Raw genomic sequence first — 25,785 nt, forward strand, 5'->3', positions numbered from 1 at the left:
CTGGCACACCACAGGAGACAACGCTGCAGTCACATCCCATTTCAATTCCCAACGCTCCTGAAGGGAAGAGCATGGTCTGGCATGGCCTGGGCACAGCTGCCCACACACCAGCTGATCCCAAACTCCCTCCTGACACCGTCAGCACCCACATCAGAACGGTGGGGCTGCAAATCACCGGCCTGTCCCGAGGGTGGCTGTGCCCAGCACCTGCCTGTGCCCAGCACCCAGCTGTGACCACATCTGTCTGTGCCCAGCACCTGCCTGTGCCCAGCACCCAGCTGTGATCACATGTCTGTGCCCAGCACCCAGCTGTGACCACATCTGTCTGTGCCCAGCACCCAGATGTGCCCACATCTGTCTGTGCCCAGCACCCAGATGTGCCCCAGCTGTACCCAGCACCCAGATGTGCCCCAGCTGTACCCAGCACCCAGCTGTGCCCCAGCTGTGCCCAGCACCCAGCTGTGACCACATCTGTCTGTGCCCAGCACCCAGCTGTGCCCCAGCTGTGCCCAGCACCCAGCTGTAATCCAGCTGTGCCCAGCACCCAGCTGTGCCCCAGCTGTGCCCAGCTGTGCCCAGCACCCGGCCGTGCCAGCGGTTGCCCCGGGGTTTCTCCATCACAGGGCTGAACTTGCTCCTCTGACTCAACCCCACAACCTGTAATAAAGCCGGGGCAGGAGAGGCTCCAGCCCGAAATAGCCGGGCTGTGCAGGGAGCGGGCGAGGTGCACCCGCTGAACTGCTGGCAGGGTTGAGCAATGCCAGGGTTATTTGTGTCCCAGGGCCCGGCTCTGCGGCGGCGGCGGCGGCGGCTGACGTGGGTCAGCCCTGCTGAGGCACAAACACCGCCAAGACAAAGATCTTCAGCTTTGCTGCGAGGTAAAATCACAAGGTCAGGGCTTCGTGCCTGCCTCAGAGCAGCCTCCAGCAGGAGAGCACAGGCAGCTGCAGGAACCATTCCCCAGCTCTGGAACCGTTCCCTGGCTCTGGAACTGTTCCCTGGCTCTGGAACCGTTCCCTGGCTCTGGAACTGTTCCCCAGCTCTGGAACCGTTCCCGGCCCCGGAACCGTTCCCTGCTCTAGAACCACTCCAGAACCGTTCCCCGCTCTGGAACCGCTCCGGAACCGTTCCCCGCTCTAGAACCAATCTAGAACCGCTCTAGAACCGTTCCACGCTCTAGAACCGCTCTAGAACCGCTCTAGAACCGTTCCACGCTCTAGAACCGCTCTAGAACCGTTCCACGCTCTAGAACCGCTCTAGAACCGTTCCACGCTCTAGAACCAATCTAGAACCACTCTAGAACCGTTCCACGCTCTAGAACCGTTCCACGCTCTAGAACCAATCTAGAACCACTCTAGAACCGTCCCAGAACTGTTCCCCACTCTAGAACCGTTCCACGCACCAGAAGAAAACACTGGAACAAGGCAGAGCAGAGAGCTCTGCAAAACGGACTCCAGCAGACTTAATCTGTGGATCCCGTGGTGCAGACACGGACAGAAATGTCACCAAACTCTGCAAATATTAGGACCTATTTGCCTGCCTTTCAGTAAGCTCTGTATTTCAGTAATTCAATTTTGAAGGCAATTTCCTGATTCGGGCTAATCTCTCTTATTCTGCCCATTTTCCTCTTAACACACCCTGCAAAAGGGCTGCAGGCTGCTGGGTTACTCATGTCAATACTGAAACCACAGGGATGCGACTTCTTCTTGTTTATCTGCACATTTTTGTTGCGAGAGTCTGTCTGTCACCCTGATAAGAGCACATCTCCAAATCTTAGAGGAGTTCAGACCTCCTGAGTGCAAAGGGAAGAAACGCTTTGGTAGAGATCAGATGTGAGATCCTGCACTGAGACATGTCCTGAAGGGGGGCTGCAGGGCCCTGGCAGCTGATACAGCTTTGGGGCAATTCTGTACCCCCTGGAGCCCCCCACCAAACAACCCCAAAACATCTCCTGCAGGGAGCACGGGGATAATCACACACAGCAGGTTTTGTGGGACACCAGCACCCAGGGCCAGCCTGGAGATAAAGGCTGGTTCTCTGACGGACAAGATCCTACAGGAAAGGGTGTTTAGGATCCTCTGTGTCCTCTGGAGATCTCTGATACCTCACTGAGCTGTTTCATGGGCTGCCACACTGGCTTGGACATTCCAGCACCATGGATTTCACTTTCCAGCTGGGCTCTGCCCCAATGGCTTTCCTCTACCCCATCCCAGTGCTGGCCTGCAGGAAAACCAACATGAGAGGAAATGGGGCCCTCAGTGCCCATCTCCAGGCTCTGAGACCAGCAAAAACCAACATGAGAGGAAATGGGGCCCTCAGTGCCCATTTCCAGGCTCAGAGACCAGCAAAGAGCAGCCATATGCTCTCTGAGGGGAGGTGACAACAAACAGCTTCGCCAGACAATGTCCCTTCCCAGTTAATGTCCTTTCCCAGTTAATGTCCCTTCCCAGACAATGTCCCTTCCCAGAGTTAATGCCCATTCCCAGCCCAGACACAGCGTCACTTCCAATCTGTCAAGGGAACAGTGTGGGGCCACCCGTCCTGCTCCTGCTGAGCTGCTGCCAGCACCACGCTGGCATCCACAGATGTGACAAGGCCAGACAGAGCCTCCCCTGACACCCTGCCCTGCCAGGCAGCCTGGGGATCAGTCAGCTCCCCTTCAGACAGCAGCTGCAGCGCCAAGCAGCCCAAAATCCATCCTCCCTTAGGTGCTGACGGGAGATGGGAGCGCTTTGCCTGCCTACAGCTTCCAGCACAGGCCACGGGAGAGCGGAATATTAAAAACCCTGTTACAACACTTTGGCTGAAGCCATCTGGCGTGTGCATCCGGCTGCTCCGACGCCCATGGCCTGGGGGAAAGGGCACAGCTCCTCCCGAACAGCAGCACCTCTGTGCAGACAGTGGTGTCATCACCCCGCAGGAACAGCACCCCACCGCAGGGAACTCTGCCCACAGCCCTCGGGGATCCCAAACACCCTCCTCACAGCTGGCTGCAAGTGGGAATGCTCAGCTCTCTCCTGGTTCACCTCTCTGAGGAACAGGCAGCGCCTCGGGCCCGTGGGATGGAGAGGGGAGGAGGTGGTGGTGGAAGGGGTGGAGAACCAGGATGTGCTCATGCAAATCTCAGCATTAATAACCCCATCCATGGCCATGTGGGACACGGAGAATCACAAACATCCCCACGAGGGTATCACCAACTCCCAGAGCTGCACAAGCCGTGTCTGTGCGTCCCCTCTGCCTGGGGCAGCGAGGAATTCAGCAAAAACACCTCTGCTGCTGTGGGATCTGAGTCACATCCACCAAAGCAAGGGACCTCCATGGATGAGGACTGCAGCAGCTGCCAAAGGATGCAGCCCACAAAATGCAGCATTCCATGCTCTGTCCCATCTCCCACAGCCTGACAGGCATCCCATCAGGACCAAAGCCTCTTCCTTCTTCTCGCCTTCCTTTGCCTTATTGTTTTTCCACCCAGAAACTTCACAGGCGGCCCAAGCCTCCCTTCCACTCCTCCCATCACACCATCTCCAATGCCCTCAAATCCTGCAGGTCACTCACAGCTGCACGACAGGGAAGCTGCAAGAAACACGCAGCCAAGGTTCAGGGAAATCCTGCTGGACCCAAGAGGTGCCCTGAAGGACTCGGTTTTCTGCTCCTCGTGGTCACTGGAGACGGTTGCACCCCTTGTGGCTTCCAGCAGTGGGATGGCCACATCCTCCTGCTGCTCTGGGAAAGATGGGAAGGGTGATGGAGATCCTATGGAGCCACTGGAGCCTCATGGTCTCTCCCCTTGTCCCTGTATCATGAGAAATGCCAGCACTGGAGCTCGGGGAGGGAGCGGATGGGGCAGGTGCCAGAACACCATCAATCACACCCCATTCTCCCTCTGCCAAGGCCCACTGGCTTCACTGCCTCCCCATCCCAGAGCTGTTATCTCAAATCAGGAAATCCACAGCAGTTCAGGCCAGGGAAGCTGTTAGAAAAGAGCCTCCAGCCCTGCCTGGGTTTTTTGGGTTTTTTTTCACGAGGGACTTTTCATTTCGCTGCCACTTTGTTTTCAGCTCTCGCCTGTCCTCTTGCAGTGGGAGTTTGCTGGAATCAAAAGTGGAGAAAAGCTCTTGGAATTCACCCGGGGAACAAAAGGGCTTTTGTGCAGGAGGATTTGGAGGACGAGGCTGCTTTGGCTACCTCCGTGTCAGCTCTCCCCGTGCCAAAGAGCACCTGGCCGTGGCAAAGCAGAGGTGGGATGGGGACGAGGTGGGCAGGACAGGGTGGGCTCTGCCCGGGCACAGGGGACTCGTGGGCAGGGGCACGGACACCTCCCACACCTGCCAGCACTGCAAAAGCAGCACAGAGGGCCAAGAGCTTCCCAAATATTCCGGTGTCGTGGCTCACCTAAACCCCCTCTGATAGAAGGCAGGGAGGGCTCTGCTCCTCAGGGCAGCAGCACCCTAAAAATCCCCTGAGGGAACCTGCCCTGCCTGTGGGTGCTCCCCATGCAGCCCCATGGCTGCGGGGATGAAGATCCCAGAGCAGGATGTCAACTGAGGGGATGCTGCAAGTTCACCCACGAGCTGGGCACCATCCCAGTATTTGCTTTTTTTGCAATTTTTTTTTGCAATTTCTGCATCCCACTTGCTTTTTTTCTTTCCCTTTACCCACCAAGATTTCACCTCTGAACACCACTGTGAGTGACCACAGGACTCCAACCAACCTCCCACACAAACCCAGAGCAGGCAGCAGCGACTGTCCTACACTTACAAACACAAAAGCAGGTGTTCCATCTGCCTCAGCCACAAGGGGAGCAGGATTTGCCTTCAATCCACGAGCCCCAGCTAAAAACACTTCTGTACTTCCCAGAGCCACTGCTCCCAACAGTAAAGTATCCACCCCATACAATTATAAACATCCCGAGCTGGAAGGGACCCACATCATCAAGCTCAACTCCTTTCCCCACTGCCATGTGGAGCCTCAAACCCCAATTTTCTTAGGGTGACAAGATGTGCTCGCATCAGCCACCCCACAGATGCATTTTTGCTCAAGGTCTCTCTCCAGTCCCAATATTGCTTTTCAGGTTTTTAAGGTGCTCGGTGCAGCTGGGATTTTCTCCCAGCAGATCTTGCAAAGGGGTTTTGAAACAGCAGAGCTCTGCAGCAGAGCTGCATCTCCCCTGAAAACACAGAGCAGCTCCTGCCTCTGTCCCTGGCAGTGCCAGCACCCACTTCCCGAGCCAGAGCCTCCTGGAGCTGTCAGCTCAAGTGCAGATGGCTTTGGGACAGGAAGGTGACATTGCCACCCACGGCTGGGAGGGTTCTGTGCCTTGGGCTGCTCAGCCTGAGCTCCAGCTCCCGTTAAGGCTGGCCTAAGTGGCAGGCTGGGCAGGATCAGGGGTGTAAAGGCAGTGCCAGACTCCTGGCTCAGCTGCAGCACCTGGCTACGGCTCCCAGCCCCAGAAGGGACAGCCTGACAGCCCACAGGGACACTGGTGGCTCCTCACCACCACCCTCCCCATGCTGCCCCACTGAACCCACTGGAAAAGCCCCGTGGCAAGTGCTGAGGCTTGTTCAGCCAAAAGAGCCAGGTTTAAACCTGGGAAAAGCAGGGCTTGGCTATCACAAGGGTGTGATTGGGCCAGGAAGGACTCGTCTGGGGGGCTCAGCCAACAAACCCTCTGGGGTGTCACTGTCCCCAGAAGAGCAGGCACAGAGATTTATCCTCCAGCTCCTGCTTCCCACACCTAATGCAGCCCCATTCCCCCTCAGAGATGCTTCTGCTTCCCTGTGGGATCCCTGTCCTGGAGCCATCCCCCTCACAGCAGGCTGCAATAAAATCCAAGCAGGGCAATGTGTGGTACAGTTTTATTTCTGTTGTCAGGGACCCCAGGCAGCCACACAAGTCTTGTTTTACCAAGCACAGATTGGGTTTGTTCAGCATATTGTTAATTTGGACATTTCAAGTGCAGTGCTAGCAGACATCTCCTGCTGATGCTCTGCATGTAAAACTTGGGAGTTATAATTTTCTGCTCATGAGTAAAGCTACCTTGGGATAAAACAGGCCATTTGTGCTGCACAGAGAGAAAACTGCCCATTGATCTGGTCATGGTTCGAGTTATTAAACATCAGTAATGTTCAGAGCCAAATGGGAATACCCATGGAAACAGGAATGTGCCACAAGCCATTGCTTTATTGAGCACCCTCAGCTTCTGCAGAAGGCCCTGGTGAACAGGAGGGCTGTGTTAATTCATGTTAATTCATGTGCAGGGCAGAAATCAGGTGGCAACTTTGCCCAGAGCTTTCCTTCATGAGAGGAACACCACAACACCAGCAGCTCTGGCACGGTAGGAAAGGATCTGCTCCCTTGCATTTTGTCATGGGGAATTTTAGCAAAAGGTTCAGCCAAATATTGGGATGAAGTTTCAGCATGGTCAGGGTTTTGATCAACCCACCTTTGTGCCACAGCATCACACAGCTCTCTTGATACTCTTTAATGATGCAAGAGCTTTCCTGCTTGTTAAAGATGCCCATTCAAGATGGTATTTCACAGTTCAGAGCAGTGCAGAGGGGAGGAACCACCTCCTGCTCCCTCTGCCGGCAATGCCTCCAGCAAACGCCTGGGTCCTGCTTTAAACTCACCCAGGAGTTTATTCCCAGGGAGAAGCCACGGGAACTGCAGGAAAACCAAACCCCTCAGAGAGGACCCCTGAGCCCTGGCAGCCCAGGAGCCCTGCCCTCCCATCCAGGGCACTGCCAGCCATGGCCAGGGCTGCACCAGGAGCCCACGGGCACGGAGAACTGGAGCTGCTCCACCAGCAGCAGGGCACCAGCTCTGCACGCTGCCAACACCTGGGCACTGCAGGCTGGCACGGGAGGAAGGCTCCAGGAGCTCCAGGCTGTGCAGGGAAAGGTGGATGCAGATTCCAGGGAAGCTCTTTCAAGTTCAAACCCGTTTCAGGCAGAGGTCAGAGAGCACGACCTGACAGACACCTCCTTGGAATCAACCTGAGCTGGAAGGGACCCAGCAGGAATATCCAGGGCAGCTCCTGGACCTGCACAGACACCCCAAAAACCCCACCCTGCCCTGCACAGACACCCCAACAATCCCACCCTACCCTGCAAAGACACCCCAACAATCCCACCCCACCCTTCCCTGCACAGACACCCCAAAAACCCCACCCTACCCTGCACAGACACCCCAACAATCCCACCCCACCCTGCCCTGCACAGACACCCCAACAATCCCACCCTGCCCTGCACAGACACCCCAACAACCCCACCCTACCCTGCACAGACACCCCAACAATCCCACCCCACCCTTCCCTGCACAGACACCCCAACAATCCCACCCCACCCTGCACAGACACCCCAACAATCCCACCCTACCCTGCCCTGCACAGACACCCCAACAACCCCACCCTGCCCTGCACAGACACCCCAACAATCCCACCCCACCCTTCCCTGCACAGACACCCCAACAATCCCACCCCACCCTTCCCTGCACAGACACCCCAACAATCCCACCCCACCCTTCCCTGCACAGACACCCCAACAACCCCACCCTACCCTGCACAGACACCCCAACAATCCCACCCTACCCTGCAAAGACACCCCAACAATCCCACCCCACCGTACCCTGCACAGACACCCCAACAATCCCACCCCACCCTACCCTGCACAGACACCCCAACAATCCCACCCCACCCTGCCCTGCACAGACACCCCAACAATCCCACCCTACCCTGCAAAGACACCCCAACAACCCCACCCTTCCCTGCACAGACACCCCAACAATCCCACCCCACCCTTCCCTGCACAGACACCCCAACAACCCCACCCTGGTCCTGGCAGTGCTGTCCAAACCCTCCTGGAGCTCCGGCAGCCTCGGAGCTGTGCCCATTCCCTGGGGAGCCTGGGCAGTGCCAGCACCTCTGGGGAAGAACCTCTCCCTAAAATCCATCCCAATCCCACTGACACAGCTCCAGCATTCCCTGGGTCCTGTCCCTGTCACAGAGAGCAGAGATTGGAGCTGCACCTTGGGGAGAAGCTGTAGATTGCTGAGATCTCTCCTCAGTCTCCCCCAGAAGAGCACACGCTTCCTTGTCTGGCATATAAAGAACACAAGCCAAACATCAAGAACAAAAGCCTTTCCCCAGGTTTTGTCATGCAATTTTATCTCAATTTGGAAAACACACTGCAGAAATCCATGGCAGCACAGCACTGTGACAGACTTGTGGCAGCAAGTCTTGTCATCCCAATGAAGTGACACAAGTGGGCAGATTTTTTTTTTTTTCTCTCTACATATGTCCACATGGATCAAAGCCCGTCAGGTCACATCTCTCCACCCAGCCTTCTAAAGCACAAGCTGAAAATACAAACATCCCTTTATGAGCCCTTCTGTCAAAGCCTCCACAGAACTCCCCGTGTGAGGTTTGAGGCTGTAGTTTCACTCATACACTCACACTCCCAAAAAGGATCCTGCCTTCCATGTGCATGAGCAGACAAGCAGAACTGGGAAAAAAGGAAAGCAGAAACAAGGGGGAAAAAGTAACCAAGAGAAGCAGGGTAACATAAATCATCAACACAGATCCATAATGTCCATCCCACTTAGCAACCAGGACAAAATACACCCCAACCTTGGAAATTCTTATTCGTGTGTGCTCAACCCTAACCAAGCACATTCAGTCCCACAGAGCCCTGCAAAAGGACTGAGATGCTCCCATCTACCACGTGCACTTTCAGGATGAAGACATGAAAAAAAATCCTATTTAGCCTCTCCTTTAAGGGAAAAGAAAAAAATTCTTCAGCCCCTACAGCTCCAAGCAGGGCCCTGCTCTGCATCAGCGCTGAGTGAAGCTCCAGATTGCTCCTGCCTTTCTGCCGTGGCAATGCCTTTCAAAAAAACCTTTTAAAAGCAAACTGCTGGAAAAGCAGCCCCCCTTGGCAGGAGATGCTCGCACAGGATGGACCCTAAATGAGATTATCCGAGGTAAAGCGACGCTGGAAGCGCTGGCATTGTTCAGGCTCGGCGCAGGAAGAGCCAGAGGAGGAATTCTCTCCTACTGCAGGAAGCTGTTCCAGCCCCTTATCAGACAGAGAGCTCCTGATTCCTTGCGGGGGAAGTACCCAATATTTTTGAGGGGAAGGAAAAAAAAGAAAGAGAAAAAAAAGAAGAAAAAAAAAGGCATGCCTGGCTGTAAAGGAAGCTGCCTGGTGACATGAATGGAGCTGAGGCCATGCTGGGAGGAAGGCAGAGGCGCTGCCCAGCTCAGGTGGCTCGGAGCAAGGGGACATCCCCAGGACACATTCCCTGGCTGTCACCCCACAGGGACCTGCAGAGGGACAACCCTGGGGTGCTTCCCTCTGCCAAACACTGCCAATTCAGCCTTGTCTCATTCCACAGACTCACTCAATGAACTAGGCTGAAGGAGAACTTTTGAGATCATCAAGTCCAACCCATGACCCAACACCTCCTCATCAACTAAACCACGGCACTCAGTGCCACGTCCAGGCTTCTTTCAAACAGGTCTGGGGACAGTGACCCCACCACCTCCCTGGGCAGACAATTCCAGTGCCCAATCACTCTTTCAGTGAAGAATTTCTTCATTTCTTGTCTCCAGAAAGCAACTCTTTTCTCATCATCTCTGAATGCAGCACCTGTGTCATCCTCCCCAGCTGCCAGGGGCTATTTTGGGCACTCCCACCAGCTCCGATGCTGCTGTCAGGGGATGCTTTGGGATGTGGGATGTCCTTCCATGCAATGCATGATCTGCTCTCCAGGTTAATTTATAAAACCGATTGCTTGGCAGGGATCCAAGTTTTCTGTGGAGATGTTCCAAAGTTTTATTAGCAATGAGCAAATTGCTGGTGTCCTTGGGAAAGGTAAGGAAGTCAGAGTCTGTGTTATTTGCTTTTATTTATTTCTAGAGGGTCCCAAAGGACAATTCCATGCCACAGAGCAGAGCTCTCTGGCTGCACAAGGACCTGCAGATACAATGGTTCTCTTGGCATATTGCATAGATATGTAAAAAACCTAAATTTTAAGTATTTTCACTATTTTATCAGATTTCATGTCTTATTTCAGCCAAGAACTCCTTGTCTCAGCCTGGTTTCTCCTGGTGGGTTGTTAGGGGACTGTGGTTTTCATCTCTTGGGAGTTAAAAAGCAGAAAAACACTGTGGAACAGGTTAAAACCCAGTAGTATTAGAGCAGAGCCTTCCTTCTCCTTTAATAGGCTACTCTGACAACCCTCTGCTTGTTAAATGAGAGAAAAATCTGTGGGCAAGCACTGAAGGTCAATCTTGTGGTTTTTGAAAGCATTTAATTAACACAGTTAAGTACCAAGGTCTGCTTGGGAGGGAACTTCTGCATTAACCAGCAGCATCTTTGTCTTCAGAGAATCAAACCTGCAGGAGAGGACTGACTGCAGGATTCATCTCCACATCCCAAACCTCGGCGGGGCTCAGATTTAGGTGCAGCAGCTTCCCTGTCCTGCTGCTACTGCCAAACCTGCAAGGAAATGATGGTCAGAGCTGTGTCTGCACCTCTGGCACCCAGCTGGCCAGACCCTGACCTCCTTCTGCAGGGTTTGGGGTGACCCCCTGCACCCCCAGGGCTGCCACAACCCTGTGCTGTGCCTTGGGCTTCTGCTCCAGGTGTTTTTGTCAAGTGCTTAAACAAATCTGCTTAAGATGTAGCTTAGCCCGAAGGGGTTTTGGCATTTTGATGGCAGCATGTAAAGCCCCTGTCTCTTCCTTTAGCTCCTCTCAGCTCCTACAGGTGCACCTTGGATAAAACTACAATAAATATCCCATATTTGAGCTTTAACCCTGGGCAGTCACATGCACAAACCCCACAGCCACAAGCTGACAGTTCCTTTCTAAAAGGTCACGGCATCAGCTGCTTGAGAGAAGAAATCCATCCCAGCCCTTACAAAGCCAGACTGGGTTTTATTTCTTCATACTTTTGCAGCACTGGAGACCCTAATTGCAGGCAATTAAAGCAGCCCTAGGAAAAAGGGCTGTGCTGAAACCCAAGCTGGGAAGTGTGGCTCTGCTGTGGGGGCAGCTGCCAGCGCTGGAGAGGTGCCCAGGGCTGTGCCTGGTGCTGCACAAACCCTGCAGGCAGAGCTGTGCCAAAAGAGCCCTTCTGAGCTGGTGTGCCCTGCTCTGGCAGGGACTGGGGCAGGGGTTGTTTCCCCTCCTACGAGCAGGGACTTGAGGCAGCGACTCCAGTGGGCTCTGCACACCAAAGATGTGAGAGAACGGAGCAAATCCAGGGAAAGAATCATCCAGTCATGGAATGGTTTGGCTTGGAAGAGCTCATCTCTTTCCACCTTCCACTGTCCCAAGGTCCCCGTCCAAGCTGCCCTTAAACACTTCCAGGGATGGGGCAGCCACATCTCTGGGCACCCTGTGCCTCACCACCCTCACAGGAAATAAATTTTTATTAATATCTAATCCAAACCTACTTTAAAATGTCAGTAATCAATGCTGGGTTTGCCTTTTAAAATTAAAATACTCTTTCTCTCTTCCCTTTTGGTGCCAGTTCTCTGGGAAGGTTTGTCTTTGCCGGATTGGGCCTTCCATCACTTTAGAGCTGTCAGAACAACAAAAGACTTTTGAGTCATTTTCTATATCTGACCTTGAACTACTGGAGAAGCAATAAACATTCGTAAGAGGAATGATACCGTGGAGCAAAGCTGTAATTTTTATAACTTGTTGCGTGAGTGTGAAATAAGCCCTGCTGAAAAGCCAGGGGTGAGGAAGCTGAGGGTCAGCCCCCACTGCAGGATGAACACCGGCACAAAAACCCCATCCCTGGGACTTGCACGGAGCAGCCACGCGATGCTCTGAGGCCATTTGGCACTGATAAGCATTTTTCATTGAGTGCAATTACATTATTTTTGTTTAGAAAAAGATTCTCCTTCAAAAGCAGCTCCCAAGTCCGTGCTGACTCAGCCTTCATTAAAGGCCTCTTCTTGCAGACACAGTGAAGTGTTGACTCCTGCACTGATTTTCTATTGCTGCCTTATCTTTGGCATCTCATCTGCAACTTCTGCTGGGTTTTTTCTTTCTTTTTTCCCCCCCCCCCACCGTTTTCATCTGAATGCAGTACAAGTGGCTGCTGCTCGGGCTTCAGCTCTTCTCACGATTTTTGATCTGCCAGGGTGCAGGCTAAGAAAACCCAGCCTTGATTATAAAATTGCAGGCTAAGTAGGCTAACAAAACAGCACCAGCAAGAAACTGGATCAGCTCAGCTCTGTGAAGTTTTCCTGCTCGAGTAGGGGAAAAAAAAAGCTTTTTCTCTTACAAACCTGAAACCCTACCCCAGCTGCAGAGGTTGTTTGCGTTGGGCTTCACACAGGACTCAAGGTTTTGCATCAACAAGCCACAGCCACTGCTCCAACAGCAACTGGGGGATGTAGCCAGAGCAGCTCCTACCCCTGAGCCTTCCTGAGCCTGCCCCTAGCAGTCCTGACTGAGGATGGGATGTAAATCCAGAGGGATTTGCCACAGCTTTGCCAGCTCCAGCAGGACCAGGATGCACGAGCGGCTTCTTGGAGCTCCCACTGAGGATGTTCAGCATCTCCCTGCACCATGTCCAAAGGAAAGATGACCCAGAAATGCTTCAGCACCCCAGAGATTTTCCTGCTGGGATGAACCCTCTGTGTTTGGAATGCCCAGTTTAAAAGGACGGGGAGATTTGAAGGATGGGTTTAACTCTGGCTTTGAGGCAAGAGAAAGCAACAGCCTCAGACTTCCCCTCTCCAAACTGCTTTTTACTGAGCCAAGGCCACTGAGCAGGAGTCAGCCTTCCATTCACACTTGTCAAGTGCAGAATATTGTGGCTTTGGAAGACAAAATAAAAAATAAAAATAAAAAAAAAGCCCCAACGTTTTGCGCAATGAACAGATATGGAAATTGCACCGAAAATGGCCTTCACCACTTGGCCACCACAGACCATAATATCTGATGTGGCACAGCTCCAGCCTCCTGGATCTGCTTTCCTGCTAACCCTGCTCGAGCTGATAATGCTAATCCCTTAAAACTATTCCCAGACAGGCCCTAAGGAACTCCACAGGTAATGAAACAGATTTTTATTTTTTTTAATTATAGCTCTGTCCAGGTCTCAAAATGAAAAGAACGCTCCTGCAATTTCTCTGGCCACTGGAGGCTGACTCAACGTTTCCTCTAACGATGCTGCCGGTGGCCACGCTGCCAACCTGTAAATGCACCCCAAGATGGTCCCCCAAAAGGTGAGTGACAGCAGGGACTCCTGCTGAGTAATTCTGACTCAGAATGGCTTGTGCCACCCGCTGCCATCACAGCTGTGACCTGCCCTGTGCTTCCACTCGCCCAGAGGGGCAGAGCTCTGCTCTGGAGCTGGAGCTGGAATGCAAGTTCATGGGGTGAATCCCTTGGGGCAGGGCTGGGAACCATGGCAATGGCCAGGGGAAGAAGCTCTGGGCCTCCAAGTGCGTTTGCAGAGGGCTGGAAAAGCATCCCCACTCCTGTGCTAACAAAACTCCCAGAGTATTCTTCTTTTTCCAGCTTCAAAAAGGGATCAGAGCTTTTTTTCAGGTGTGCTGGTTTCCAATCCTTCTCGGAGAGGCTTCTAGAGGTACTGTCACAGCTCTTCAGAAAGAGAAAAAGCCCAGGTGACAACAAACACAGGCACTTTTGGGGGGAAAAAGGCAACTTTTTACACATCCTTGTGTATTTTCAACTACAGGACCCAGAATCTGCAAATCTGCTGTAACCACATTCCACAGTTCCATATGAAGTGTCCCACCTCTCCCAATCCCTCCTGTGGTCCTCATGGAGCATCACCTGAGCAGCTTGGGGACGTGTCAGGGGAGGGAATTCACCCCTAAGGAAGCTCTGAGGTGTTGGTGACTAGAACAACAAAAAGGAGCCTGCCAGGAGCACTCAGCTCTCTGCCCCCTTTTTCCTGCAACTTAGCACTTTTATTGCTAGAATTGCAATTATTTATGTCCTGTCCCTACCAAGAGCCTGGGTAGCACTGGGGAGCTACCAGTGTTGTCAGGACATTGGGGACATGTTGGGACATGGGGACAGGGCAAACACCTCCCCAGGGCAGTGCAGGGGCTCACCCAGGTGTCTCAGCTCCCCTGGCTCACCTGGGGACACACAGCAGTGCTTTGCTTCTTCCCCAGCCAAACACTTTCTGCACAAACCACATTTTCCTCTTCCCCAGCTGGGTAATTCCTCCAGCCTGGGAGGTTTTTAAACTTCTTAATGAACATTTTCCCCCCTTTCCTAACCCAAAGCAGGCACCTCCAGCACAGCGCTTAAACTAATCCAACAGGGCAACCTTAAAAAAAATAAAAATTAATTAAAGATAAATCGACAACTGGAGCTGAAATGTGCTGCTAGTCCAGGCTTTGCTAGGCTTGCACCTGGCTGACCGTGCCATGGCTCTGCTCGCTGTGCCCTTGCCAAGTGCCTGTGTCATGGGAGTGTGAGTGGGGAGAAGCTGAGGTGGTGCTGATGAGGCAAAATGCACATTGCACAACCCACAGGAGCTGCTTGCAGGTTAATCTTACACCAGCAACAACCTGCCACCTACCTAGGGCTGCAAACAAACCACCAGCAGCTAACATTTCAGCTCTGCAGCTGCTCCACTGAGACTCCTGCCTGGGGAAAACAAGAGCGTTTCACATAAAATTGTGGTATTTGGAGTAGGTGCAGGGCCTTTGGTCAAAGTCCATAGGGTGCATGCTCAGCCAGCATCACGTGGGATGTGCTGCTCACAAGCTCAGCTTCCTTTTGCAGCTGGAGCCCCGAAAATTCTGAGCCTGAGGTTCAGGTGTGAGATCAACAGGCAGCAATACTTAGTTCAAATATCACTTCAATGTATTTATGAATCAGTGCTCTCATGGATACTGCTCCCCCTTCCCTTTTCTTATTTCAGTGGAGAAATTTGCATATTTGCAGGTGTTTTCTGCCATGTGGGCTTTGCCAGGGAATAATTCCCCCGTTGCCAGGAATTTGGGAGACTCTTGAATATATCTGCTGTCACCAGAGTCTGGATTTACAGCCTCAGACTGTGCTTGGCTTGAAATGAACATGGACTTCCACTTTTTTTTCTCCCCCCTCTCCAATTCCAAAATAATATCCTATTAATCATGGCAGCCAAATGGGCTGGATTTGGGCAACAATTCAATTTCTGAGCTCCCATCAAGGCCCTCGTGGCCAGAGCAGCCTCATCTCTGAAGGTGAGGAGCAGGCTGCAGAAACCTGCTGTGCTCAGGGAAAGCTGATTTGCTATATCCAACAAAAAAAGAAAATACCAGTCTGCAGCTTAGAAGAGGGAATGGAGGCAGGAACAAGCCCAGGGTGAAATGCAGGGGTGTCTTTGACTTCAGGTGCATTTTGTGTGCAGGGGATGGGTAACACGGCCCAGAACCACGAGCACAACGCTGGAGGAGGCATCTGCTCATTCCTGCTACAGAAAGGGCCAGAAGAAAAGTGCTGTTTCTGAATTCCAGGGAGAGTTTTAACCTTTATGGATTGTGCAGAAAGCAGATTTTTGCGTAGCACAGGTAGGGTCCCCCTGAACCAGGTGGGAACTCTGCTGCTCACGTGTTCCCCTGACACTCTGCATCAAACAAATTAATCTCTGGCAAATTCTCAGAACAACTCTGGAAAGGATTCAAAGCAGGGAGAGGGCTCAGCAGCTGGCTGGGGCTCTGGGCTGTATTTTCCAGAGCTGCCGAGGAACCTCCTGTGCAACACATGAAAGCTGATCCCGAAACACAGATTATCCCAAAGAACCACACCTCTGCTGCAAAGCCCGGAGCTGAAACCCCTTCCCAAGCAAAGCTCAGCCTCAACAGCTGAACTTGGAAAAGTTATCTGTGCGAGGAATGCAGGCACTGGTGCTGCAGGGAGCGAGGAGGACGGGAAAGGGAGGCAAGAATGATGCCATTCATTGAGATCGTGCTTTGTGGGTTGGCTTCTTCCATCTTCCCTTTTTCCTGGTACTGGGGAGGATGCAGAAGGCCATGCTGGGGAGCGTGGGGGACACTCAGCAGCCCTGCAGGGCCACCAGCACAGCTCCTGCTGTCACCAACTCTGCACGCTCAGACTTTGCCACCCCCAGGCTTTTTGGGGACCCTCCTGTCCCCCCAAGGGTGTCCCAGGGACCCTCTGCTGGTGGCAGAGCGCTCTGGGTATCACCGGGTTCAATCCTGCATTATCAAACTCCCTTGGCTCTTTGCATCGGAAACTTTTACAGTTCCCTGCTCGGCTGGAAAAGATGACTGCAGCGAACCCAAATTAGGAATAAATTATACAACAACTTTACATTTTTCTTTGACAAAGGAAAACTGTGTGGCAAGAGCCGTGCGGGCACCTCCTTCCCAACGCTCTCCCCTTGCAAGGATTATTGTGGAAGGCTTCGCAGACGGCTTAGTTTGAATAAATAAATAAACAAACACAACACCAGGCAGCTCCAAACCCAGTTTGGGACCCGATCCCGCCGGGCCAAGCGCTGCCTCCCACCCTCCCCAATCCCAAATATGTGCAAATATCTGCAGGATGCAGGGGGAGCCAAGCTGCAACATCCGACCCCAGCACCCCAAAAAAGCTCCAAAAAGCTGCATCCCTGCGGCCGCTCGCTGCCACACGGGAGCATCTATTTTCACAATGAATGGCCGCAGCAACTCCTCCTTAAAGCTCTCCCCGCCTGCTCCTTGCAGGGGCTGTTGCATTCCCGCAGCATTTTTGCAATATTAAATTCTCCACCTCCTCCCACCCTGCCTTCCCCCCGCTCCCCGCCCTTGCAAGGGCACAAGGCAGAGCCACTCCGGAATAAGCAGCGAGTTAAAAAGCCAAGAGCCAGCGTTCCTGGCCACCACCACGCTGGCGGAAATAAATCACTGCTGTCCCCTTCCCAAACCCCCTCCCGCTGCTCAGCTCCTGCCCTTCTGCAGCTCCTCAACGCTCCCGGGTTTTGCCCTTTTGCACTTCCCAAGTTCTCAACTTCTGCAGCTCCAAAACGCTCCATTGCTGCAGCTGCACAATGCTCAATTCCTGCCCTTCTGCAGCTCTTAAATGCTCTTTTTGCCCTTTTGCGACTAAATTCTTAACTTCTGCCCATGTGCAGCTCCTGAACGCTCCAGTCCTGCAGCTCTTAAACGCTCTATTCCTGCCTTTCTGCAGCTGCAACATGCTCAATTCCTGCAACTCCAAAATGCTCAATTCCTGCAGCTCCAAAATGCTCAATTCCTGCAGCTCCAAAATGCTCAATTCCTGCCCTTTTGCAACTCCTAAATTCTCAACTTCTGTCCTGCTGCAGCTCCAAAATGCTCCCGTTCCTGCAGTTCCAAAATGCTCCATTCCTGTCTTTCTGCAGCTCCCAAATACTCAATTCCTGCCTTCCTGCACTTCCCAAGCGCTCCATTCCTGCCTTTTTGCACGCTCGGAGCGTGCTGGTGTGACAAACCCCACTGCTGCCTCTGACCAAAAGTTACCAAATATTAAAGGGGGGTGCGGGGGGAGAGAGAAATGGGTGGAAAATGATCTCAGCGCTGGCACGAGAACAATACTTTCCCATGGAAACATAGGTATATATTTAATTCCTGCTAACTCCAGTTTCACCTTTCATCTCCCTCGCGGACTTGTTTAAAAGTTTGCTTTAACCCCGCGCCGAGCCCCGGCTGCAGCTGCTCCTCCAACACCCCCCTCGCTCCCGGCCGGGGGGGCTCGCTCGTCCCGGGAGAGGCTCCCGGCTGCTGCACCGCCAGCGAGCAGGAAATGCGGCGGGAGCTGCACCGGAGCTGCACCGGGAGCGGCACCGCGAGCTGCACCGGGAGCTGCACCGGAGCTGCACCGGGAGCGGCACCGGGAGCGGCACCGGGAGCTGCACCGGGAGCTGCACCGGGAGCGGCACCGGGAGCTGCACCGGGAGCTGCACCGGGAGCGGCGACCCCCGGGCAAGGGCGGGCGTGCAAGTGCGCGTGCACTCGCGCGCCGTGCATGCACGTGCACATGCACCCGCGCGTGCACGTGCACGCGCCGCTGCACGCCCGCTTGCACGCGCACCCGCCAGCCGCGCGCGCGCGTGCACGCGCACCCGGTTGCACGCGCGGTTTTGCACAGGCGCCCGCGAGTTTGCACGAGCGAGTGCACGCGCGCGCGCCCGAGTTTGCACGAGCGAGTGCACGCGCGCTCCCGCCGAGTTTGCACGAGCGAGTGCACGCGCGCCCGCCGCGGCCGTTGCACGCGCGGCTGCACCCGCCAAATGCACGCGCGAAACGCGCGCGCGCACGCGCCCACCCGCGGGCCGCACACGCGCGCACACGCGCGCGCGCTCACCTCGGGGCTGAGACATCGTCCCCCGCCGGGCTGGGGGGGGAAGGGAGCGCGCACAAAGAGCGTTCCCCGCGCGGCTCCGCCGAGGGGCGAGCTGCCCGAGCACAAAAGATGCGAGGCGCGCGCTCCCCCCCGGAACGCCGCGCGCGCTCCCGCCTGGGCGGCGCGGGGGCTCGGGGTGCGCCGGGCCGCGCCGGGCCGGGCCTGGCCGAGCCGGGCCGGGCCGGGCCGGGCCGGGAGGGGGGGGGTCCCTGCGCGGCTGGCGCGGGGCCGGCGCGGCTGCACCTACATGATGGGCCGGGGCGGCCGCCCCGGCCTCCGGCGCGCACGGGGAGGGGGGGCGGGGGGTCCCGCTCTGCGCGCGCGCGGCGCCGCCGCAGCGCCTCATGGGAGATGTAGTCCCGCGGCCTGCACCCACACAGGCAGGCGCCGGCAGGGGGCGCGGCGGGGCCCGCTCGCTTCACACTGCTCCGAACCCTTCAAACGGCTTCAAAACGCTTCAAAACGCTTCAAATCACTCCAAACAGCTTCAAATTGCTTCAAACTGCTTCAAACTGCTTCAAACAGCTTAAAATGGCTTCAAAACGCTTCAAACCACTTCAGATCGCTCCAAACAGCTTCAAATGGCTTTGAATCACCTCAAACCACTTCAAGTCGCCTCAAACCACTTCAAATGGCTTCAAACTGCTTCAAATGGCTTTAAATCGCTTCAAACTGCTTGATATCACTTCAAATCTCTTCAGATCACTTCCCATCACTTCAGACCGTTTCAAGCCCCTTCAGATGGCATGGGCTGACACTGCATGGCACAGCATCACATCACCTCACACAGCACCGCTCTGCCCTGCGCTGTTCTTTCCCCAAATGCCTGTGCCAGTGTGCGAGCAGTGCCCCCCTGCCTGTGCCATCCCTGCCTGCATCCCTGTTTGCATCCCTGCACTCCTGCCTGCATCCCTGCCTGCATGCCTGCACTCCTGCCTGCATCCCTGGACCCCTGCCTGCATCCCTGTCCACTTCCTGCATCCCTGCATCCATCCCTGCATCCCTGTCTGCATCCCTGTCTTCATCCCTGCACTCCTGCCTGCATCCCTGCCTGCATCCGTGCATCCCTGCCTGCATCCCTGTCTGCCCTCCTGCTTCCATCCCTGCCTCCCTCCGCCCCTCCTGTATCCCTGCCATCAGCAAGTTCTGAATCCATGGCTTTTGAATGTTTCCCCTTGCAGGCTGACCAGGTGGAGTGAGCTCACCCCCAGCCACACAGGGTGTTCTGAGGTGGAAATGGAGATTTCTTCCCACCGTGGGAAGAGCCAACAGACCTGACCCGGTGACATTTCCCTCAGATGGGGACACTCCACATGGGAAACTCATGGGGGTGGGAAATGGGTACCCCCTTTGCCACGGAAGAACCCCCCTTAGGGAAAAAAACTCTGAGGAAAGGTAAAATTAAACCTTCCCAAAGCAGTGTTTACCATTATTTATATGTTTCCTTATAGAAACACTGGCGGAAAATAAACATAATAAAAATAACTGAGCATTAAGAAATGTGTACTTCAAAACCATTTACAGTTAAATGAGTGCTGAGGATATTTTACATCCCCACAAAATATTGATGACAAATGTATAAAACCCAGTGAAAATGTCACATGGAGGGCACAGATGGGAGTGAGAGCAGTGCTGCCACTCATTCCTCAGGCTGGAAAATGTGCATTAGAGCTGATTAATTCCCTCTTATTTTTTAATTCTTATGGAATTTATGGTGTTTCCCCATTGTCTCTTTCGCCTTTCAGTATCCAATTCATCAGCAAACCTACAGTTTGTTTGTAAAGGCAAATATCTTTTTCCATTCACCAATCAATGGAATCCATCCCATTGTTTCTTTTATCTCTCAGTGATGGTTTCATCTATCAGCAGACCCACAGCTTGTTTGTAAAGACAAATCCATCATTCCTCTCAATCTCCCTTCACTAGGAATTATTTGGAAGATCCCAATGCTGCTCACGTGTGATTTTCAGCTGTCATAACCATAGGTGGTGGGAAACAGCTGCAAAAATGTGTCTTGAACACCTGTGGTACCTCCTGGTGCATCCCTGAACACCAAGAGCAGGTTTTGGAGTTTAAATCAGGATTTTTCCCAGCATGTCATGAGGTGGGAGGGGGCCATAGGTTTTGCTCTGAAGCTGGTGTGTATTTTGGATGACAGCCCTGTGCAGGGACAGACAGAAGTCCTGTTTTTTCCAAAAACAATGCATTTTGCAAATGGAGAAATCCAGTACAGAAGCTTGGTGATCAAACTTTATGGAGCAGGAGATGGGACCAGCTCCAGCAGTTCCCGTGCTGATGCATCCAGTGGCTATTTCAGTTTATTTGGTTCTGGTTTATGTTTTTATTTGATTATTCTGCTCCCAGCCATCACCTCCCTTCATGGGAATGGGAGCTGTGGGGAAGGAAGGGTAATTCAGGACAAGGCTTGGCTTGGTCTGTCCTGTGAAAGACAAGACAATGACATTTTCAAGTGTGATCCCATCCTCTGGACAGAATCTCATGAAATTTCTCATTATTTTTTAGCTCAGGTAGCAGGCACTCCCCACAGAACAGCTGGACAAGAGAATGCAACCATTCCCTAATGCTCCTCAGGCACACACAGGGTGGGATGTTGGGAAAATCTTCCTTTAGCTGAAGAGGTGGCAATTGTGAGGATAAAGCGATCCAATAAATACATGCAGCTCATAAAACAAGCTGGAAATTAAAAATAGTAGGAATGATGACCCTGAAGGCCCTGGCTGCCATGGGGCAGCACACAAGGCAGGCTCTCTGTTACAGCAGATGAATAAACTGCAGGAAGTTCTCCAACAGCAGAGGGACCAGCTGGGAAAAGGAACCCTCCCGAGGGATGTCTGGGGAAGGAGCTCGAAGATAAACCAAAGCAAACAGAGGGTGCAGATGCTGGGGAGGAGAATGTGGCTGGGGGAGAGAGGAGGTGAGAAACAATGAGCTGTCCTGATGGCAGCAGGCACCATCTGCTCCTCAGGGGCTGAATGCTGCTGGCTGATATCCTGCATTCCTTTGTTCCCCGGGAACTGCAGCCTGCAGGAATTTAAAGCCAAACACTGGCTCTGGGAGTTCAGCCCCATCTTACCTTTTGTCTGAATTTCCTCGCTCTCCTCCTCCTCCTCTTCCAGCCTCTCCCCTTGCAGCCCTTAACTCCCAGCACGTTTTTCCACCCTGGATCCTGAGGAGATGGATGAAAGCCTAGGAGGAGTTGGAATTCTCAGGAGTTAAACAAACTGTGCTGCCCCAGCACACACAGGGTGGGATGTTGGGAAAATCTTCCTTTAGCTGAGGAGGTGGGAATTGTGAGGATAAAACCATCCAATAAGTACATGCAGCTCATAAAAGAGGCAGAGGCCAGTAAATAAAAATGACTTTCAGCTTAGTAATAAACAGGTTTTAGAGCCATAAATCTGTCTGGGCAATAATGATGAGTCAAGCACGCTCTTCCAGGAGGGCTGAGGGGGATGTTTGTGTGTGTTAACCTAAAGAAGAGAGACAGAGGTGGAGAATCAGGTAGGAATTTAAAATTTTGAGAAAAATATGCAATTAATGCAGAGGTGAACTAAAGCAGCCTCACAATTCCAAAATAATTGATCTGGGGCTGGGGGGAAAGGTGTTTTTATGTGGCCTGTCTTACACTGCTTGTCCTTCCCTCTGAGCCTTGCATTCCTGCTCTTGGAGATGGTTTTGTTTCTTATAAAAAGCCTGAAATTTTACCACTTACATCTTTTTTTGTGGTCACAGTTTTCTGTATTACTGCCCAGAGACAGAAAGTCAGAGCTCCCATCCCTCTGTCCCACTTTGGGGCTGTCACAGAGGGACAGGGCTGAGTGTGGTGGTTTTTTCCTTGGCTGCTGGCATAGGTTTTAGTGCTGCAAATACTGCTGGGGTTTTTTTTAGTGTTTGCATTTGCTCCTTCTGCCCTGCCTGCACCTCTCCCTGTGTGTAACAGATTCTGTGTTTGCTTTGCTGCAGTAATGGACCCAAAATGCATCCTTTGGGCTGCTGGGGACACTTTGTGCAGCCCTCAGCCCCTTTTGTGTCTGCTGGTCACATCCCCAGCTCCAGGCTCTCTGCTCACAGCCCTGAGCCTGCTCAGCCCTGCCAGGGGATGCTTCATCCTTTAGGGTCAGATCCACGAGGGTTTAACATTTGCAGGTCACTCACCAGGCATTGTTTGAATGCCCAGAGACTCCATCCCAAAGCCAGGAGCAATAAAAGGAATTCAAACTCTGCCCAGTCACCCACAGCCCAGCCCTTCCACCAGGCTGAGCGCAGCCTGTGCTGCTCCCAGGGGCTTTTAAATGACCCCATCAAGGCTCTCCTGGAGTCAAGGCATCCTCAAATCCCACTCAGGAGCCTCCAGCCAGCCTGCCCCTGTTCGGGGAGGGATTTCCCTCCTTCCCAGCCAGGAGAGGTGCAGCAGGACCCCAGTGAGCTGTGGCACTGCTGGGTGACGCTGTGGGGTGACACTGTGGGGTGACACTGATCAGTGCCACTGCTGGGTCACTGGTGGCTGCATGGAGATGTGACCCCAGCCCTGCCTCGAGCCCTGCCCTGCCCCCCTCACTCCCAGAAGATATCAGCATTTGGGATTTGGGATTTGAGATTTGGGATTTGGGATTTAGGGAGGAGGGTTTCACCTCAAGGCCCTGCTCTGCCCTTTGGACTTTGTTTCTCGCTCTTTGTCCCCAACTCCTTCCTTCCACTCTCTTTTTTTCCATCAAAATGAGCTGCAGGTTCCTTCAGCACCTCAGCCAAGGGTTCAGTCATAACTGGCTCGTTGTGCTGCATCCCCAGGGGTGCAGAGTGATTTTCTGAGGGTGGCTGCAATGCTGGGGTCCCAGCCAGCCTCAAAATTCCCAGTGTGGATGTGCAAGGCAAGGAGAAACCTGGATATTTAGGGACAGAAGCAGAGGCCTCACCAGCAGCCAGGGAGAGGAAAGAGGAGAGGGAACCCACTGCAAAAATGTTCTAAAATACAGTGGAATGAGACTGAGCAGCTCCAGTGGTAAACAAGGACAGGTGGCACCTCTGTCTGAAGGGATCTCTTTATTGGGATGGCAGCAGGGAACATCTCTTCCTTTAGCTGACATGGATATCTGGGGCGTGCTGCAGTGCAGAACCAGCCAGCAGCTTCTTTTCAAGCAGGAAATCATATTTAATAATCCATCCAGGAAAACCACTGGGAAGGGAACAAGCTGGATGTGGGCAAGTGGCTGCAGGACCAGGGGATGACAAAAAAATACTTCTTTTCTGTCACATCCCAACAGGGATAGGTTACATTTCCCCCCCTCAAACTCTGCTGATTTAAAATTGGCATTTGGGTTCTTTTTTCTGCAATCATGAGCTATAACTCGTGGCCAGAGTGAATCTATGTTTGTACCCATCTGGCTGTAATTATGGCATTGCACACAGTGTATATGTTGTGCACATAAAAAGTCAGCGTGCTGACACGGCTCTTGTGGAGACTCTCTTGATGCTTCAGTTTAAAGCTTGGGGTTTTGTTTTTATTTTTCCCCCCCAGAGGTTTTTAACTTCCCGTAAAAATCTATTCTGGGCTGGGACTCCCTGTGCCAAGTCTTAGGCCAAGACTGAAATTTCTCTTATGAAATTTTATTCTGAGCCAGGCTGGATGTTGTTCCAGAAGGTGAGGGCATGGAGTAAAACCTGTGTCCTGCATGGTGTGAGCAAACCTGGCTCCTAAAGAGCTGAATTTTGCATAATCACTCCTAGAGGTTCAAAATGCTGCGATTCTCAGCTGGGTTTTAAACCCTTTCCTTTGAATCCAGGGATAAATTGTACTTGTTTATCATGCCCTGGGTCTGAATATCTCCTGATATCCTTATTTTTGATGTCCAGGAGCTGGTGGGTTTGACAGTGGCCAAGAACCCTTTGCAATTTGGTGCAGCTGCAGCCTTGAAGCATTGAATATTGGAGGAATTTGGGTTATTTCAGCCTCTTTCCAGCTCTCAGAAAGAGGCAGGCCTCCAAATGAGTGCTCTGAATTCCTGCTGAAGGGCTTCCCTGGCAGGGAATCTGGGCTGTAGAGGATGCAAATGCATTGTCTTTGTGCTTATCCACAGGTTTATTGATGCAAAAACATCACTTCCAGTAAGTGTGGAGATCTCCTCAGCCAGTTCCTGAGCCAGCTGTGTGCACAAGAAAAAGAGATGTAAACAGTCACAAGATATGGGCAGGAACAGGGCTCCAAAGGAAAATGTAAAATAATTTGGGTTTCTCTGCAGTTGACTCAGAGCAGATTCCGTGATGGGGCTCTGGCTCCCAAAGGGCTCTGCAAAAGCTTTGATAAAAAAAGGAGCTGTGAAAGAGCAGCTGTTTACCTGCAGCTTCTGCATCACTGCACAAAATCATTCCAGCACTCTGGGCTGCCTGAAAGGGCTCTGCAGACCGGGAAGAGCAATCAGAGCAGGCGGGGAGCAGGAGGGGAGGGAAGGGCCACATTCACCCTGGGATAATGTTCCATTTCTGGCTGTTTATTTGCTGTCCATACTGAACTTGTCCTGCCCAGCACAGAACCTCCCATGTTCTCCTTGGAGAAGCAGAGCCTGCCCTGCTGGAGGCACCTCCCTCCTGCTCTGCTCCACATCCAGCACAGAAGGTTTTCCACAGCATGGGCAGGGATGCCCCAAGGATTTTGGGAATTGTCCTTTGTGATTTTAATGCCTTTTTTTTTTTTCCTTTCTTCTTTCTCTTTCCTTTCAAAAGGCTGAGTCACAGAAAGAAAGAAAGGAAAGGAAGGAAATTCAGCTAGTCATGTTTCCTTTCTGGGTGAATGAATGCATTCTCTGTGCAGTGCACTGAACTGTGCTTCCACTACACCCTGCTTGCTGAGTTCCTGACCTGAGCACCTGGGCACAACTTCCAATTTCCAATTTCCCTCCCAATATATGTGTGAAGAATACAGAGAACATAGAAAAGGAGAGGGAAAGGGGAGAAGGGAGAAGGGAGAAGGGAGAAGGGAAAAGAGAGAAGAGAAGAGAAGAGAAGAGAAGAGAAGAGAAGAGAAGAGAAGAGAAGAGAAGAGAAGAGAAGAGAAGAGAAGAGAAGAGAAGAGAAGAGAAGAGAAGAGAAGAGAAGAGAAGAGAAGAGAAGAGAAGAGAAGAGAAGAGAAGAGAAGAGAAGAGAAGAGAAGAGAAGAGAAGAGAAGAGAAGAGAAGAGAAGAGAAGAGAAGAGAAGAGAAGAGAAGAGAAGAGAAGAGAAGAGAAGAGAAGGAAAAGAAAAGAGAAAATAAAAGAAAAGAAAAGAAAAGGAAAAGAAAAGGAAAAGAAAAGAAAAGAAAAAAGAAAAGAAAAGAAAAGAAAAGAAAAGAAAAGAAAAGAAAAGAAAAGAAAAGAAAAGAAAAGAAAAGAAAAGAAAAGAAAAGAAAAGAAAAGAAAAG

The 25,785-nt window shown here is 52.6% G+C and overlaps 1 protein-coding gene across 1 annotated transcript in view; it reads right to left on the minus strand.

The window, feature by feature from the left end:
- Positions 1-18,555, minus strand: part of MAP2K6 (mitogen-activated protein kinase kinase 6) — a 53,957-nt gene extending 35,402 nt beyond the window's left edge. Inside the window, exon 1 of the mRNA XM_058852233.1 lies at positions 18,335-18,555. Coding sequence (XP_058708216.1) covers positions 18,335-18,350 — 16 coding nt within the window. The 5' untranslated portion in view covers positions 18,351-18,555. The remainder of the gene's footprint in view (positions 1-18,334) is intronic.
- Positions 18,556-25,785: the final 7,230 nt, after the last annotated feature.

The sequence above is a fragment of the Poecile atricapillus genome, chromosome 17 (genome assembly GCF_030490865.1).
Source record: "Poecile atricapillus isolate bPoeAtr1 chromosome 17, bPoeAtr1.hap1, whole genome shotgun sequence".
Classification (NCBI taxonomy): domain Eukaryota; kingdom Metazoa; phylum Chordata; class Aves; order Passeriformes; family Paridae; genus Poecile; species Poecile atricapillus.